This window comes from Callorhinus ursinus, unplaced genomic scaffold (assembly GCF_003265705.2).
Source record: "Callorhinus ursinus isolate GAN/ISIS: 27379988/994484 unplaced genomic scaffold, GSC_fseal_2.0 scaffold35, whole genome shotgun sequence".
Classification (NCBI taxonomy): domain Eukaryota; kingdom Metazoa; phylum Chordata; class Mammalia; order Carnivora; family Otariidae; genus Callorhinus; species Callorhinus ursinus.
Genome location: NW_027397097.1, coordinates 13,273,353 through 13,293,217, shown reverse-complemented (window position 1 = coordinate 13,293,217; position 19,865 = coordinate 13,273,353). Strand labels below are relative to the sequence as shown.

General features: G+C 37.0%; 1 protein-coding gene across 22 annotated transcripts in view; it reads left to right on the top strand.

Annotated features, from left to right (window-relative positions):
• Window positions 1-19,865, top strand: part of DLG2 (discs large MAGUK scaffold protein 2) — a 2,181,535-nt gene that overhangs the window by 1,624,759 nt on the left and 536,911 nt on the right. For all 22 annotated transcript variants that reach the window (XR_012374525.1, XM_073879808.1, XM_073879828.1 and 19 more), the window contains one exon: window positions 6,115-6,284. Coding sequence is in view for 21 of the 22 variants with exons in the window: in XM_073879808.1 (XP_073735909.1) it covers window positions 6,115-6,284 (170 nt within the window). In the remaining variant the exon portion in view is untranslated. The remainder of the gene's footprint in view (window positions 1-6,114; window positions 6,285-19,865) is intronic.

The window sequence follows — 19,865 nt, the reverse complement described above, 5'->3', positions numbered from 1 at the left end:
TAAGGATTGCCACCCCAGCTTTCTTTTGGTGTCCATTAGCATGGTAAGTTGTTTTCCACCCCCTCACTTTCAATCTGGAGGTGTCTTTGGGTCCAAAATGAGTCTCTTGCAGACGGCATATTGATGGGTCTTGTTTTTTTATCCAATCTGCTAGCCTGTGTCTTTTGGTGGGGGCATTTAGCCCATTTACATTCAGGGTAACTATTGAAAGATATGAATTTAGTGCTATTGTATTGCCTGTAAGGTGACTGTTACTGTATATTGTCTGTGTTCCTTTCTGGGCTATGTTGCTTTTAGGCTCTCTCTTTGCTTAGAGGACCCCTTTCCATATTTCTTGTAGGGCTGTTTTTGTGTTTGCAAATTCCATTAGTTTTTGTTTGTCCTGGAAGCTTTTTATCTCTCCTTCTATTTTCAATGATAGTCTAGCTGGATATAGTATTCTTGGCTGCATATTTTTCTTGTTTAGTGCTCTGAAGATATCATGCCAGTCCTTTCTGGCCTGCCAGGTCTCTGTGGATAGGTCTGTTGCCAATCTAATGTGTCTACCATTGTAGTTTACAGACTTCTTGTCCCAAGCTGCTTTCAGGATTTTCTCTTTGTCTCTGAGACTCATAAGTTTTACTACTAGATGTTGGGCTCTTACTCTATTTTTATTGATTTTGAGGGGTTTCTCTGTGTCTCCTGGATTTTGATGCCTGTTTCCTTTCCCACATTTGGGAAGTTCTCTGCTATAATTTGCTCTAATATACCTTCAGCCCCTCTCTCTCTTTCTTCTTCTGGGATCCCAATTATTCTAATGTTGTTTCGTCTTATGGCATCACTTATCTCTCGAATTCTGCCCTCGTGATCCAGTAGTTGTTTATCTCTCTTTTTCTTAGCTTCTTTATTTTCCATCATTTGGTCTTCTGTATCCCTAATTCTCTCTTCTGACTCATTTATCCTAGCAGTTAGAGCCTCCATTTTTGATTGCACCTCATTAATAGCCCCTTTGATTTTGGCTTGGTTAGATTTTAGTTCTTTTATTTCTCCAGGAAGGGTTTCTCTAATAACTTCCATGCTTTATTCAAGCCTAGCTAGTATCGTTAAAATCATGATTCTGAACTCTAGGTCCAACATCTTACTAAATGTCCATATTGATTAGGTCCCTGGCAGTCGGTACTGCATCTTGTTCTTTCTGTTGAGGTGATTTTTTCCGTGTTGTCATTTTGTCCAGAGGAGAATAGATGAATGAGAGAACAAAATGCTAACAGGGTAACAACGACCCCAGAAAAATATACACTAAACAAATCAGAATAGACCTGAAACCAGGGGGAAAGAATGCGAAAGAAAGAAAAAGGAGAAAAAAAAGAGAAAGAAAAAGATAAAAACAAACAAACAACAACAACAAAAAACAGAATTTGATCAAATATGATCAGGCTGGTGCATAGATCAGTGCCACACACTAGATTTTGGGCGTATTTTGGTCTGTTAGAAGAAAGTGCCTCCCAAAATTTTAAAGAAAGAACAACTTATATATGTACAAAAATAAGATTAAATACAATGAAGGGATGGGATATGAATGTAAAGATGAAAATTATAAAAGATTTTATAAAAGGAATTGATAAGATAAGAAGCTGGTTGAAAAAAGAAAGAAGAGGATTTAAAAAAAAAGGGGGAGATAATGTGATCAAGCAGGAGACTAGAACAAAGTGATACACTAGAGATTTAGGGTATATTTTGGTCTGGTAGAAGAAATTGTATCCCAAAATTTTAAAGAGAGAACAACTTATATATATATATATATATATGGGGTTAACTACTATGAAGGGATAGAATATGACTCTAAAAATGAAAAATAAAAAGGATTTTTTAAAAAGGGATTGATAAGATGTTGTTTGTAAAATGGAAGAAGAAAAATTCAAAAAAAAAAGAAAAAGTTAAAAAAATTAACTTTGAAAGACCAAAGAATCATGGGGAAAAAGCCATGAATTCTATGTGCAGTATTCCCCTAGCACTGGAGTTCTGCCGTTCTCATTGACTGGTAAACTTGGTCTTGGCTGGCTGTTCTTGCTGATCTTCTGGGGGAGAGGCCTGTTGCTGTGGTTCCCAAATGTCTTTGCCAGAGGCGGAATTGCCCCACCCTTGCCGGTTGGGCTAAGTAATCTGCTTGGGTTTGCTCTCAGGAGCTTTTGTTCCCTGCAAGCTTTCCATACACCTCTGAAGGAGGAGAGTGAAAATGGAGGCTTCCCAATCTCTGCCCCGGAGGAGCCGAGAACTTGGGGCCCCACTCCTCAGTGAGCCCCCAGAGAAAAGCAGTCAGTCACTCCTGTCTCCCGGGTCTCCGGCCGCACTCTGTGTTCATCCAGCCTGTGACCGAGCATTTCTATCTCTGGCACACGACCCCGTGTGGAGTCTCCAAACCCAGCTGATTCCTGTGGTGTGCTCCCGTGCCGCTCCTCCTAGGGGAGGAAGGGGAGTCTCCCCGGATCTGCCCCTTGTTGGGTCCCTGCTGGAGGAGCAGTGGCCTGACTGTGCCGTGGATCACGCTTTATGGCAACCCCGAGCTGAGAGCCTGCTCCTCAGCTCTGTCTCTGCAACTGGCTTCCCCACTCTGATACCTGGGAGCTCTGCCGCACTCAGGCACCCCCAGTCTTTCTGTGACCCCGAGGGTCCTGAGACCACACTGTCCTACGAGGTTTCCACCCCCCGCTTAGCCACTGGAGAGATGTCCCTCAGCGGAGCCGATTTCTAAAAGCTCTGATTTTGTGCTCCGGGGCTCTATCACTTGCCAGAAGCAGTAGACGGAGGCCCCCTCCCCTGCCATCTATCCTCCCAAGTATCGCCTCGGATTCACTTCTCTGCACATCCTCCCTTCCAGAAAGTGGTCGCTTTTCTGTTCAGAGAGTTGCTGCTATTCTTTTCTTTGATCTCCTGTTGAGTTCATAGGTGCTCAGAATGGTTTGATCCCTATCTAGCTGAATTCCTGGGACCAGAGGAAATCCAGGTCTCCTATTCCTCCGCCATTTGCTCCTCCCCCTGCCCCGTTTTTTTTAATTTAAAACAATCCATTCTGAGGACCTCTGTATCAGCATAAGCTCCAGAAAAAGGCCAAACCAGGTTGGAATCATGTCCGTGTCTTCAACACCACTGTGACCTTGTCAGTAAATTTCATCATCTGTAGAATGAGAATCTGTGTTTCAGAAATGGTGGGGTTTAAGAACCAGTGAAAAAAGTGGCTAGAATGATATGGCACATTGGAAGTCCTCTTAAAATTTCCATTTCCATACTGTTCACCTTTCAGTATGTCTTTGAGCACAGCATCTTTGACTCATCTTTGATCAGTAGCTGCAGCTCTCATATGTACTGTAGTCTACAGTTTACACACACACCCAGATGCATTGCCTGTCTGCTTACTCCTCTCATTAACTCTAGGCACACTTTCTCTCTTTTCATGGGAGACTGAGGTTCAAAGAGATTAAATGACTTGACCGTGGTCACGCAGCAGGGACTCCAATCCAAGCATCCTGAAGGCTAGTCCAGTGCTGTTTTCACTGCACTAAAGTTGCCTTCTTCCTCCACATGTTCAAGAAAAAACATCTGATTTAGGCTGCACCCTCACCCTCACCCCTGCAATTGACAATTAAGGATTCCACTGTATACAAAAGGAAAAATTTAGCACAGTTTGAATAGATATAGCATCCATAATTTTTTTTAAATGTCAGCCACTCCTTTTTATGGAAAGCAGTGTTTTAAGATATGATTAATATTCTGAGCATAGGGTGATGGTAAACACTATGTGTTTGCATTATCATGAGATGACAAAATTACCCACTCTCAAAGGACCAGCTGCTGTAGGGCGGCTGGCACCCGTGTTGCCTACATTCTCAAAACTATTTTAATTGGTAATTTTCCATGTTTTGTTTTGTTGTTTTTTTTTGTCAGAGAGGAAATGTATGTGTAAACCTTTTAAAGCTGAAGCATCTGTTAAGATGAAATGACATCACTGAATCTTAATAAGTGAAATGTTTCACCTCAGAATTTTGAAGCTAATTAGGGTTCTCACTGAGACAAGAGTCTCTATAACTCAGCTCCCCAAACAGGTATAGAGAAGTTATGGGGGAAAAATGATAGAAAAATTCTTCCCATACTTTTTGCATAATATTTTCACTACCATGTTATAATTTTGAATTGACGTGCACAATATACATGAAATTGTTCACAACATTTAGATGTTTTGTGATCCCTAAGAGGAGAGTGCTGGCTTTTGAAATTGGAAGACCTAAGGTCATATCCAATTTCTACCCAAATTGCTGACAGCTTTAGACAAAGAACTTGATCACTAGGAACAATTCTCATTTCTGTAATGTGGATAATGTCTTATTCACAAGATTATGGAAAGGATCTAATAGTTAAAATATTATAAATCAAAATTTTCAGTGCAACCAATAACCACTTATTAGATGCTTATTACATACCGGACTCCTTGCTAAAGACTTACATGTACATTATCTCATTTAATCTTCCCCATAAGTCTTTTATTGTAGATATTACTATTGTATCTATTTATAGATGTGAACATAGAGGCTAAGAGGCTAATTATCAGTGTTTACCAACTTAGGAAATGGAAGGCCTAGTAATTGAACTTAGGCTTATTATTTCATTCATTTAACAAATATTTGCTAAGAAGTGGATATCCTGAGCAAATCGGGCATGGTTGGGAAGAAGGATATGGGGAATGGAAGGTGAATAAGCAACCAATCATGTTCACTTTACTCTGTCCACTGTGTGGAGAATGCATTAAAAGTTGACAAGAGAGGATCCCGGGGGAGTAGGTAGAAGCCTGTAGAAATAATCCAGGTGGGAGATGATGTTGACATCAACCAGGGTGGTAGCAGTGCAGATTAAGAAATGTGGATGGATTGCAGATAGACTTTGCAGGTAGAGCTGAATGTATGTTGGTGGGATAAGGAAGTCAAGCAAGGGTAGCCCCTTATTTCTTACTCTGAGGAACACATGAACTGAGATGGGCAATACTAGAGTGGATATTCAAAGTAAAGGAAAGAAATCTTTCTAGTCTCAAACCTCATACTTTTAATCATTATTAAAGTTTTTACTAATTATCATGAATATAAAAGAGATTTGAAGTCTGTGGCTACATAAATATCTATTACCTGGACAGTTTTGTAGAAAAGTCAGATTATCCCTTCTGAAAATGCCAGAAAGGAGAGTTTAGTTACCATAATTATTGGTTTTCAAAGTAAATACCTAAGGCAAAGATTATCTGAGATTTTCTTTCAATTTTGTGAAATCTGAACTTCGATATCTCTAATACTGTGATACAAATTTGAGGGGGGAAGAAAAAAAAAACACAGGAAGATAGTTTACCAGAAAGCTAATGCATTTATTTTAGATGATTGGGTCATGTATATCTTTTTTTCTTTCTACATGGTTACATTTTTCAGATTTTCTAAAATGACTATATATTACCTTTATAAGTAGCAAATTAAAAATTCAATAAAATTAATCTTTAAGTTTACATTTGTGATGTCTGTATAGTCCATAGTAAGTTCTGAGAACCACTGCAATAATAACTCTCAGTCAACTCAGTTAAAACCAATCAAAATATGGGACGCCTGGGTGGCTCATTTGGTTAAGCGTCTGCCTTTGGCTCAGGTCGTGATCCCAGAGTCCTGGGATCGAGTCCCACATCCCTCATCCCACAAGCTCCTTGCTCGGCCGGGGGCCTGCTTTTCCCTCTGCCTCCCACTCCCCCTGGTTGTGCTTTCTCTCTCTCTCTCTGACAAATAAATAAAATCTTAAAAAAAAAAATAATGATGTAACTGACAGGGACCTCAAAATGTGTCGTCGTCCTAACTTGCACCGTGTACCATGTGCTCCCATGCCAGGGCACTGGGATGCCAGAGGGGCCTGACCAGTAGTGCAGTCCTTTTGGAAAGGCTGGGAAGGCTGGGGAGTTCAATGTTTCCTTCATTTGAATTGTTTCTTCCAAACAAAAACATTTTAAAATTGCTCATACTCTGCTTTCTTGCTTCTTAAGTTTTGCTAACAATGATAATATGCTTTAAAAAATCCTCCCAGCCAACCCTCAGTTTTCCTTCTTTCCCTCTCTTCCAGGGTCAATGATTGTATCTTGCGGGTGAATGAGGTCGATGTGTCAGAGGTTTCCCACAGTAAAGCCGTGGAAGCTCTCAAGGAAGCTGGGTCTATCGTTCGGCTGTACGTGCGCAGAAGACGACCCATTCTGGAAACTGTTGTGGAGATCAAACTGTTCAAAGGGCCTAAAGGTAATACAAACATAAATGACTCATAATGAGACACCTGTACAAACCATTTGGCTAAAATGTATGGCATAATTCACCGATGATGTACTATCTCCTTTTATGCTCTGACATTCAGTGCTCACCTAGAGATTTGAAATCGTGCAATACTGGTTTTTACAGGTCAAGGAAATCAATACTCTAAATATGAACTCAGAGAAAGAAAGGACAGATTTATATAGGAATGTCCTTATAAGCAACATTCTTATAAATATAAACCGTCAGCATTTTTCTATAAACTTTTAATCTTACTTTATCATCATGACTTGACTGGCATGTACATTCCTTCTCATTTTTAAGATATAGACGGTGACTACTCATTTAGTAAAAGAGTAATATGAATGATAGTAATTAAACTAGTCTATCCTGAAATAACAGTTATTGTATTTTTATAATACTCTTGTGATTTGTTTTGATTGTATTACTCTCATGTATTACACCCAACAAGTACTACACAACATTTTATACTTGCAATAGTAAAAATAAGTTAAATTTTTTTTTTTTTTAAATGCTCACAAATCTCTTGAGGTAATCGCGGTTACTCTGGGAAATCACACGAACAGTGAGATGAGTTATTACACTAATTTTTAAGAATAGTCATTTGGGGGGCGCCTGGGTGGCTCAGTCATTAAGCGTCTGCCTTCGGCTCAGGTTATGATCCCAGGGTCCTGGGATCGAGCCCCGCATCAGGCTCCCTGGTTGGCGGGAAGCCTGCTTCTCCCTCTCCCACTCCCCCTGCTTGTGTTCCCTCTTGCTGTGTCTCTCTCTGTCAAATAAATAAATAAAATCTTAAAAAAAAAAATAGCCATTTGGGCTCTGCTGTTCAGAATGATGACATTTAATATTAGCTTAAGAGTATTTCAAATATTTTAGAAAAATTCAATAATTAGCTTAACAGTATTTTAAATATTTTTTGAAGATTATGACTGGATAGTTACTGTATTATTTGAGTAAATCATTTCTCTTTTCCCTTAAAATCTACTTAATCTCTAATGCTAGATGGGATTAAAAAGGAAGTAAGTACTCTGCCTTCTCTAGGATCTCAGACCCAAGAGTCAGACAGGACTGAGTTTAAAAGCCTGATTCAGCTGCTTACCAGCAGAGTGATATTGATTGGACCAATCCCCTCATTATTAAATGGGGATCATAATGGTAGTATCTGTCGCACAGGGTTTATGAGAATTAAACATTTAACTAAATCTTGCTGGTTGAAAGTGTAGCCTCCAGAACCAAAGTGCTACTCTGCAGCTCACTAGCTGTTTGATCTTGAGCAAATTGCTTAACCTCTCTGAGCCTTAATTTTCTCATCTACAAAATGCAGATAATAATAGTATTTGCCCCCTTGAAATGTGAGGACTAGAAGAGCCAATTCACATAAAGTATTTAGAGTAATGGCTGGCCCAAATTGACTGCCAAACAAATATTACCTATATATACATGTTATTTGTAGTATGTTTTACTACAAATAGTTTCAGGCTTTGTTACAAGTGCTTGGTAATGTAAAGAAAATATACAAAGATGCTTCGTGGGCTAAATTCAAATGCATTAAAATTGCATAATTAAATCTGGAAAAAAAAAGAAGTAAAGTATACCACAATATCTGGTAGTATGAAAGAAAAGACTTTCTAACTTCTGCACATTTACTAAAATCATATTTGCAAGGTGCTTTAAAAATAAACAATTTGAGTATCACACTATTTCTATTAAAAATGTATACTATTTATAAATAACAAATAGGTATTTCTGCAATTCAATTAACAGCAATTATTCAGCACAGCTCTAAAGTGAAGCATCTATTAGCAGACCTCCTGCTAGCTGAGTCACTCGATGACCTTTAGCTGCTCAGCAGAGCACTTCAAGGTTGTAGGGAATCCATAGCCAAAACTCCTTAATTTTAGCAGGAACAGATTTGGGGGATCTTTGATACCAGGGCCCCCTCTGGCTGGTTTATTTCAGTCTGAACTTTTGTCTCCTTTGAGCGGGGAGTAGGACAGGAATTGCCCTAGGACATAACAAGGGGGAAGTGGGGATAGGTGAGCATAATCCACCGAGAATACCCAGGCAATAACCCAAAAGTGCATGGCATACGAATGATAGTATTAGAAGTAACCTCACATCCCAAGAAGCAGGCTCCTGCCACATCCCTGTCGAGGGGTGTGGGCCTGTTAGTCCTGTTGGGATTATGCTGAGTCAGTCAGACATTTTTGTATTGTCACCATCCAGAGGTCACTGATGGGGATTTGTTTTTCTATATAAAGTTTATGGATACACAAGAAAAGAAAAGGTATTTGTCACTGTTTAAATTCCTAATGCCTTTCCCAGTGCCTTAACCACAGGAAGTGCTGAATCAGTAAATTGAATAATTAAATTAGATTCTGCACTAAATATGATGTTACCTTGCAATGTTAACTTCACTTGGCACCTTTTAATTCTTTGTTTGTGAATGACGATATATTTAAAATAAATTTCTTGGGATGCCTGGGTGGCTGAGTTGGTTAAGTGTCTGCCTTCAGCTCAGGTCATGATCCCAGGGTACTGGGATCGAGTCCCTCATTGGGGTCCTTGCTCAGCGAGGAGCCTGCTTCTCCCTCTGCCTGGCAGCTCCCCCTGCTTGTGCTCCCTTGCTCTCTCTCTCTCTCTCTCTGGCAAACAAACAATGATTAAATAAAATCTTTTTAAAAAATAAATAAAATAATAAATAAATAAAATAAAATAAATTTCTACCAATGTTTAGCTCACACTGTGGAAACTCTCATGTACCTGAGATGAAACAGATGTGATTCTGATGGAAGACTCAGAAAGTTCTCATGGTAGAGAAAGACATAAAGTCAACCAACTTTAATGCAAGGCAAAATGAAATCAGCTCTGTGATGGAGCATGTGTCATGATTCATCTTGACCAGGAGAGCCAAAATGCTCCAGAACATTTAAAATTTTAACACATGCCCAGAGGTCCTTTTTTACCCTTTGTTGAGCACGTGGGCATTCTCTATAGTCCATCAACTCTCTAGCCAACTGGGCTAACTAGCCTCAATTATGCATGTATAATATAGAACTAACTGGATTTCTGCATCAATTTAGTCCTTCAATGATTCAAGGAATATAAGTATTTAGTATGTTTCTGGCACAGAGGCTGACAATGGAGATTCATGAAAAAAGTAGAAATAGTTCTTGCTCAAGAAGATGATAGCCTGATGTAGAAAATACCTATAATATAAACTGGGAAACATACTAGAATGAACATAAAAGATTATAATGTGGCCAATCAAATAGAAGGTCAAAGAAGACTTTTTAAAGGAAGTTCCACTTAAGCTAAACCTTGAAGGAAAAATAAAAATAGAAGTTAGCCAGATAAAGAGTGGAGGAGAGCATCCAGACAGAAGTAAAACCATGTGTGTATGAAGGCCCTAAAGTAGAAAAGATCTTGATACCTTCTAGAACCTGAAAGAAGTCAATTGTGACGGGTGTTTAATGATAGGTTAATGAATGACATGAAATGATATTGTCAAGGTAAGTGGCGCCAGATCATGCAAAGCCTTGTTGACCATATTTGAAGATTTGTTGTTTTATTTCAAGTGCAACACAAAGTTATTGCAAAATTTTCAGCATGGGAGTGACACGATCAAATTAGTCATTTTCAGAAGATCATTTGGCTGCTGTGAAGAAAATGCATTGAAGGGGCATGAGTGGGAGCAGAGATCAGTTAGGTGTTACTTGCAGAAGGTCAAGAAAAATGGATGGAATTGAGCTATATGTTGGAGAAATAATTGGTACCACTTATTGATCTAGATGTGGAATGTGTCTAAGGATGAGGCCCAATTATCTAATGGAGCAATTGAATGGATTAGGGTGCCATCTATGAGACTAGGAAGACTGGGGAGGAACCCCTGTGGGGAGATTAGGAATTCACTTTTGGACATGTTGAAAAGACTGTGATGCATTTGAAAAGGAGATCTAGGAGGCAGAACTGGAAGATATCTGTCTGAAATCCCTGTCAAGATAATATTCTGAATTTACCCTATATTTTGTCAAATATCCGGAATTATGGGGAAATATCTGAATATTGACTTTCTCACTTTTCATTAATAATCTTTAATATAAAGATCATGAATATGGCTATATTAGCTATTTTGAACAGTTATAATAAAAATAAGAATCTATTTTGTAGATATTCTTAATGCCCAGACTATTTTAGTTTTGGGATTGTTTTTGGTTTTGTTTATTTGTGGGTTTTTTTCTAGTTATATAGATACAGTGTTAAGGGATCCTTGAAAAATAATTTGTGATAGAATTAAATGTATGGTTTTCTAATTCTATACCCTTGAGTGTATTCCATAATTGTACAAAGTACTAATTCCGAAATGACCTTCGATGTATGTGATTCTGTCTCTATAGTAGTGCTGATCTTCTCAATATTCAACTAGTATTATCTGGCTGGTGATTTATGGCCAGGTATTTCAGTAATAAATATTTGGGTAATATCCATTAATAATTTAGAATGCCTTTTCTTAACAATATGTAAAAATTTTCCTAAATTCACAGTTACAGATTTGGTCATTGCAAGCAGCTGGGGTGTCTGTTTGTGGACAGTTTAGGAGAAAAAATGGGTGATCATGTATAGGAAGTAGCGATTAGGCAAATTCATTTAAATTTGCCAAGCAACCAAAAATACACAAGGAAGAAAATCTGAAGTGGGCATGTGGTTTCCCAGGAAATTGGTTTATAATAAAAGTCTTTCTAGTAACTTTCCTAAGAACACACTAAGTCATAATTTCTAAGAAGCTATATAATTAAACATGTGCAGACTTGTTCCTGTGGCCTGAGCCAAGGAAGCCTAAACCTATATAAGAAACAAGATGTCTTCTTTTAAGATGTTCTTATTGCTTAAGGATTATACAACTAGGTTAAGGCCAGCTTCTAAAATTGAAAATATTAAGGCCATAACGTTGTTCATATCCAAAAATAGATTTGCTTGTGGCTTTATTTTAGCTACCTTATTAAAACTGAAAGAGTGATAAAGTCCATCTAGCAAAACATTTCTGCAATTCTTTATTATTTAAAAAACATATTTTTTAAAGATTTTTTAATTTTTTCACAGACACACACACACATACACACGTTGCAGTTCCATAGGTCTGTAATAGTGCGAACTGAAAATGCCATGATGATTATAGCTCTCATCTTTCTATAAGAAGTAAAAATAAGTATAAAATACCCTGACTATAAGAGTCATTACACAAATGGCTATTTATAATGTGTATACTTCAGTCATTGGAAAAGCCACATGTGTAGTTAGTGGTAAGGTTCCCGGACATCTTTAAGTAGCTGTGGGTCCCAAAATAAGTATTGTAACCTCTCTGTGCCTCAACCTTCCTCATCTGCAAAATCGATAAAATCTGAATATCTAATTTATAAGTTTATTTTCAGGATAATAATTGTAAATTTTAAATACATGTTTATGCTACTTTTACTCTTTTTATTATCATAATTGGCTAAAATTTTATTTAAAAAAGCAGAAAAGCACATACTCATCCCAGTGCTTTCTTTTTTTTAATTTAAATTCAATTAGCCAATATATAGTACATCCTTAGTTTTTGGTGTAGTGTTCAATGATTCATTAGTTGCATATAATACCCAGTGCTCATCACATCCCCAGTGCTTTAAAAGAGCCTCTTCTAGTATTTTATAAAACCTTGTTTTTTAGTATTATTTGTTGACTATTTGTTGACTATTATTTGTTGACCATCTATTAAAATAAATTAAAAGTTAATTAAAATTTCTTAATATTCAGCAATTCCTGATATTTATGCTCCATCTGCCATTATTGTGGTGTCCATATCTTCATTATGTCTTGTCTGATCTACTACAATAGACTCCATTGCCAATCCCTCCCTCCCTGCTTATATGCTCCTCCTAGATAAATTTTGCAAAACTCACAGCTCTATTCATTGTTTTCCCCTGCTTAGAAGTCTCTAGTGGTTCTTCACTGCCATTAGGTAAAAATCTAAATTTCTTGCCATAGCATTTCATGCCCCCTATGATCTCCCTCTCCTCCAGGGACAAAATTCCGCCTCAGCTTTCTCTTCTGTCTTCTCTCATTCATGCGTCTCCACATCCAGGGAAGCCAGACTCTGTACAATTTCTTAAACATGGGTCATACTCTCCTGCCCTTAGGGCTTTGCTCATCCCATTCCCACCTTTGGAATGACTTTCTTTACCACTATGACCACTGCCTGTCAGAATCATATCCATCTCCCAAAAGCCAAGCCGGTTCAGTTTTATCTCCTTACAAAACTGTCAGAGACTGATGGAATTAGAAGCAATCTTTCACTTCTAAGGACTTCAGAAGTGCTTCTGCTTTCTCTCTATTCCTGCTTTTGTTACCATGCGATCCAAGCAGCCCATACGTGTAGGAGGGATAGATATCAGCAACCTAAGTTAAGGAGATAAACAAGCTGCTAATTCTCACACTTAAGACACTGAGATTATGATTCCTGCCCCGACCTGTGCATATTGGAAGCATTTGATTAATGCTGAAAATACAAGCCCTAGATTTAGTCTGTGACCAAACTCTGAGCAGTAAATGGGAGGAATTGGGATAGAGAGATGGAGGAGAATCCAAGACAGATCATGACCATCACTGCAGTATGGCAAGCAGAAAAAGGAATGGCTAAGATGCAAAAGGAATTATTTTATTGCCAGGAGTAAAACCCTTGCATTGGCCACCCTTTTTTTCAAACTTTATTGTAACTATCTGTTCAAGAGATTGGGACAAAACAGTATTTGAAGCATCTAACACTTTGCTTAAAAGGCTGATTTAGCAAAAACCAGTTTCCAAATTACTGAGGATTTTTATTTTATTTTTTCTTAATAGCCTACTTAACAGTTTTATTGTCCAGCTTGGTTAAATTTTAATATGGCAAACATCCAGTATTACGGACAGAGAATTTCTCAGATATCTAACTTGAATGAAGTTTATGACTTGTCTCTATCTGCATACTCAGTTTTGTTTTGTTTTTTTTCTAATCTGTCCTTGTTCTGCCATCTACTCTTGTCTCTTCTCTCTCTGACACTAATGTGGCTGGAGTGAACTTCCTCCGAGTTGATGTGAAGCACTCATCTGACAGTTTTCAGAGATGATTACTTGGTAAATTATTCAATGACTTGAATTTTAGCATGTAGGCCTAGAGCTGCAGGTAATGAGAAAACAATAAGTGCTCCGTGAACATTTGAGTGTACTGAGATTTTAGTTGAAAAGATTGCCAGCCCTGAAACCATTCTTTTTAGTCCCTCTTTCCATCTATAGCTTTGCTTATGGCATTCCCTAAGAAGCTGAGCTACTATCAACTGATCACGATAAGTTGGAAGTGTTTAGGAGAGCAAAGTTTTCAGATGTCCACAATTCAGCTGCTCATACCCAAGCAGTTCACCAGGCCCCTGGGTCAAAACTGAGCACAAAGGTTATGCAACTGCTTTGATTACTGGCATCCAACTATGAACTGCATCAAGAGACACCATACTTTCCCCCCTTTCTTACCATGGGGTAAATTATAATGTGTGTTAATTTTTAATACATATGCAAGTGTGTCCCTGAATGCAAGATACAGTTTACTCTCTATTTAGGCCCATGTCCTGGGCTCTGAGTTCTAAGTGGCAGGTAGACCTATCCGTGGTGAAGGACCATTTTGAATAATGGTTTGATTCTTAATAAGCACAAATGGCAAATTCAGCTCTTTGGCATGAGGTCTCAAAACACAACATTTTCCTTTTAGGGCTGAAATTTTTCAGTCCTTTTGAATTACCAAAATTGTTCCCTTGAGTACACATGGAAATTTGCTTGATTGCATGTGCAGTGAAACCTCTTATTGAAGTATAATATTTATAGTCAAAGAGAAAATGCCTCTGTATTAAGCAAGAGAACCAGTCTTCTTGGAAAAATATTATGCCTCAGTCACCACTCTCTGTCCCCCAAAAGAACAAATCCTTTTTTTAAATTGGACAAAGCACAACACATTTGATGAGTTCACCTCGTTCTGAGGAACTTTCTATAGAATTTCTTGAATATGTACATGGTTAGTCCCTAATTATTTCTGGATAAAAGACATATCCTTGTAGACTGTGAGGCTCTTTCTCTGAGCTAGTATTTGGTCAGTCTTCATAATGTATCTGTAAAAAGCTCTCTCCTGAAATCTTGTAGACAGTTTTTATTCATGAAAAAACAAACTACAGATATGGCCACTGTAATCTCTCTGTTGTATACCTTCTACATTAGAGGAGAGTAAAACAGTTGATTACATTTGCTAAATCCTTTTGGAAATTAAGGAATGATGCCACTCCTCTCATTTACCTTTTCAGGCTAACATGTGGCCATTGTTTCTTTCCTTAGTTTATTTCTTTGCTGTTTAGAGCTAGCTCATAATTTTTTATGGAATTTGTGATTAATGGCTCCTTAACAAATCTTTAAAGTCAAAATTATTTTACCATGAAAACTTCAGATTTCAAAAATGCATTGTAGTAGGTAGGTGTAGCTTTGATTTTTTTTTTGACATTTATAAAACAAAAGTTTTATAATTCACACAGAAAACACTATTTACCTAGCTGTAAATATTTGCTGAGGTAAATACCTATATAGCACTTTTTAAAGTTTTAGAAGGAAATGTGTTGCCATGGTAAATACTGTGACTATAAATCTTTCCATTTTATGACCAGTAGCAAAGCAATTTTATTGGGATTTGGACAGCACCTTAGTTTAAACCCTTCCTTTACCTAACTGTTAAGTGGGAATATTAAGTGGCTGCCTTGGTTATTGTGAGAATTTAATGAGATCCCAGGTACATGTTAGTGCCCAAAAAGTTTAAAGTGTTGCTCTTCGTTATTTACTTTTTTAAGAAGCAAATACATGCAGAAAATAATCTTCCATTCACTCAATAAATATTTTATTTCAAAAACATTTATTAAGCCAAGCAGTTCAAAGTGCTAAATCAAAAGAATGTCAATAAGGAAAGAAGTGTTGGCTTTTCTCCCAAATACCTTCTTAAAATACAGGCATTCATCTTAGACTAAAATAACAGTCCTCTTTTGGCTAGGACTAGCTTCATGCTAAATTCATTGCAGTCCCCTAACTAAATTCATTTTTGTTCCCTAACTCATCAACCAGCATACATTAAATTCTCCTCCTTCTATGGAATATCAAGATCCAATAAAATTAAAGATTGTGGTATTTTTTATTCATGAACCATGATTCCAGGTGCCATTAGCTGTCAGTCAAAAGCCTTGTACTACACGGGCTTTGTCTCTGAGCATAATTCACTTGGAGCTAGATACCTTGGACACTTTATCCCTTATAGAAAAGTTAATAAGAGAGAGAAAATCTCTACTTTTAAACTCCATAAAAAATGCCAACTTAAGGATTTGTAAACATGAAATATGTTATGGGTTAGCCAGTTATGAGATCCTACCAAGAATCCACTGAAAGTTGGAAATTTGCACAATAAAGAAGATCTTAGGAAAAGCTGAAAATTATCAGTAAAGTTAAAAAGAGAGTAGGGGCACCTGGGTGGCTCAGTCGGTTAGGCGTCTGCCTTCGGCTCAGGTCATGATTTCAGGGTCCTGGGATCAGGCCCCCCATTGGGCTCCTTGCTCAGCGGGGAGCCTGCTTCTCCCTTTCCCTCTCGCTCTGCTGCTCCCCCCGCTTGTACTCTCTCTCTCTCTGTCAAATAAATAAATAAAATTTAAAATAATAATAATAATAAATAAAATAAAAAGAGAGCAGTTAAGAAGAAGGAAAAAGTAAAAATAAGAAAGGAAACAAATGAGACACATTTATCTAGGCAAGTCAGTCCCTGATAGTCATGAATGAAGAAAGCATATAGAGTTTGTTCAGTATTCACCATTAATCTTAGGAAGAAAGACTTCAATAGTTGCTTCCCAGGAATCCAAAAATATTTGCTGAATATTTATGAGCAGCTGAGTCATATGAGAAAATTTAGCCTTCATAGATCCACTCATTTGAATAAACTGAATGTGGTACCTGCCAGTTGTTTAAAATCATAATAATGTTGATGTGCAATAATTCTTAAGTGTCAAATATTCTAACATCTCAAAATGCACACACTCATTTATGTATTTGGCAAAACTGTAACAAACACCTTTTACTTAGGCAACTACAAGTTGGAGATAGAGACATGGTGTGCCCTCAAGGGAGATAGTGGTCCCACTATAGTGTGTGGAGTGTGCATGAGTGTAATAATTCTAGTACCACCAGATAAACATAGACACAAGTTTTTACAAGGACCTCAGTTTCTGCTTCAGTGCTCTGGGAAGAAACAGCTTTCCAACACTGGTGACAGCTGTTCACTTGGGAGACTGCCCCATTCACTGGATTCCCCCCCTCCCAAAACTGAACTGAAAGCTGGAATTCCTTTGAAGTTGTCTATTAATGTCATTCCTGCCCTCTCCAGCTACGATGGACAACTCTTCATGGGACAGCCCTTCATTCATTTGTAGGACACTGTCAAGTATCAATTTAGACCTCTCTCCTTTAGACTAAGGAATCCTCATTTATTAACCATTCCTGATACATCATGATTTTCAGATCCTCTATTTTACTGTTTCCATCCTATGAACTTTCTCCAGTTTGGCAATATCCCACCTAAATAACAATATACAGAATCAGATAGAGAGATCCCTTGATATGTTTGTTAGTACAGACCACGGTAAATAGAGTTTTGTATATGAGCTCCATACTTTATTTAATATAATGTAAAACTGTGTTAGCTTTGTTTTTAAGACCTTTTTGTTGGTTCTATCCAAATTACATATATACATATGTAAATATTTCATATGAAGTACTGGATTTTATATATATTACATTCTATCTTACAATAATTGATTTTTGATGTACATTTATAAATTTATATTTATCTCTATTAAGTATAAGACTGTTGGACTGAGCATAGCATCTAGACTTATTGATATCATTCTTGATAGTAATTTAACCATTCCTCATATTAATCATCCTTTACTCATTTGTGTCCATTACAGTGACCTAAAGGCAGATAGATGATAGATGGAATAATTAGAAATAAGATGGAATTGGTCAGGGACACATGTTGCCCAGTTCACATAGATATGAAAATGAATCCCACAGATATAAGGAAAGACTGAGCATAAAAATAACAGATAGAGAAAAAAAGAGTGCCTGTTATTTTGAGTCATTATATTGTACACCTGAAACTAATATAACACTTACGTTAATTATACTTCAAAATACTAATAATAATGTCTATAGGCAAAGTTTTCCATAAAGCAGATTGTATGTACTCCTAAAGAAACAGTTTCCAGGTTATGAGGACAGAGTAATCTTATCTGCTCACAGAAATTCTCTCCTCCAATAACTCACAAAATGAACAACACATAAGGGAGATCACTAACAACAACATCAAAATTTTTTTTCTAACAGTGATGAAAGAAGGAATGAAGCACAACTGAATATGATACTCTTAAAAAACTGTGACGAAGGACAGAAACAGTTATAGATAGGCTTAGAAAGGCTCAGATGCTACCCCATTCCCATTCCCTTCCTGAAACTCGGTGACTGACAAAATCCTGAGACTTCTCAGAGATTCAGGTAAATCTGGAGAAGAGTACATTGAGTTGGTAGCCTTACCTTTTTTCAAAGAGTAGTTGAAACTTGAAATTTGCTGTTGGGAGAATCTAAAGTGGGGGAAGTGAGCAGTAATGCTGATATTCTCTAATGGAAGTTAAGGTTCTGTAACCACACCCTGAATTAGAGGAATTACCCAAGTATATGTACCTTGGTCTAGGACAAGAATCTCAAAGATAGCAGAATTGGGGTGTTCTAAGAAAAATAGCACACTTGACTATAGCCTCTACTGAGGTCTCCACGAATTCCTTCCCCAGTTGTTGCCTCATGTGCTGAAGTGATTAGAACACAAAATATCTAGACCCTCCCATATGACTCAGAAGGAAAAACAAAATGTTTATAGGTGTAAATGAAAAAAGTAAACTAGTCACATATATTATATCAGAACAAAGAATGTCTGCTTGAACTGCCCAATCATGAGCAGGATGGAAACATTTTAATAACTCTGTAAACATACCACAATCAAAACAACAACAAAAAAGCATTGTCATTATCTAATTTAGTAAGCACTTACTGTAGGTTAGGCACTTACATAAAGATAGCACTTACTGTATGTTCTAAGTGTTGTGTATATATCTATATCTATATATCTCTTTTCTTCCCTGTAGGAATTCCAATGTGCTACTTTTATTACATATGCAGATATGTGATTCAATAACTTGCCTGAAATTACACAAATAGTGACAGAGGCAGGATAGAATTGTCTGGCTCCAGAATTCATGCTATTACCCCTAGGTGATCCTGGTCTTTATAAACTGCAAATAAAAGGAAGAAAGAAATAAGAAAAATAGCTCAAACTATAATTCAAGGAACAGAAAGAAATTACTCATGATTCATGCTATAGAAAAACTTAAGAAAATAAATTCAGTAAAGTAAGTGTTGAAAGACAAAATGATAAAACTACAGACTGAGTGCAAAGAAAAATTGCAGACCTGAGGAATCCAATAAAGGGCCTAATAGCATCTTTACAGAACTCATGAATATATCATAAACAGTAAGAAAAAAATAGATGTCACTGAAGTTAGTGAAAGAGCAAAGCTTGAGATAGTCATAGTGAACATAAGGTTTTAAAAATAAATAAATAAAAGGAGAAAGGAGTATTCTTTTTTTTGCATTTTTTTATTTTATTATGTTATGTTAATCCCATACATTACATCATTAGTTTTTGACCTAGTGTTCCATGATTCATTGTTTGCATATAACACCCAATGCTCCATTCAATACATACCCTCTTTAATACCCATCACCAGGTTAACCCATCCCCCCACCGCCCTCCCCTCTAGAACCCTCAGTTTGTTTCTCAGAGTCCATAGTCTCTCATGGTTCGTCTCCCCCTTCGATTCCCCCCCTTCATTTTTCCCAGAAAGCAATATTCTCAAGTTACATCAAACAGACACTGCAGAGTTTTCAGAAAAAAAGCTGGTGGCTCAGGGTGTCCAGACAAGGCAAGGATTCAAAAAATATATTGTCAGCCATGCAAACTTTCTATAAAATATGCTATCACAGTCATTGCTTACATTGTTCCAGACATAAGTTTGATTATGAATTGAAAAAATGAAAAATATCCTTATTTGTGATGATAAACCAAAGGAAATCATCCAAATATTATTTAAAACAATAAAAGAATTGAGTAAGGTAGCTGGGTATAAAATTAATGTATAGAAATCAATCAGCAATATATCCATGTATATAAACACAGTAACCAATTAAAGATCTAGTGGAAGAAAATATACCATTTGCAATAGGAACAAAAATGATAAACACTTAAGAATAAGCTTTTTGATAACATGTGAAATCTATATAAAGGTAGCTTTAAAATGTTACTAGGGAATATATAAGATGGGAACACCATTTTATATCATTAGAAAGGAAGACACAGCATTT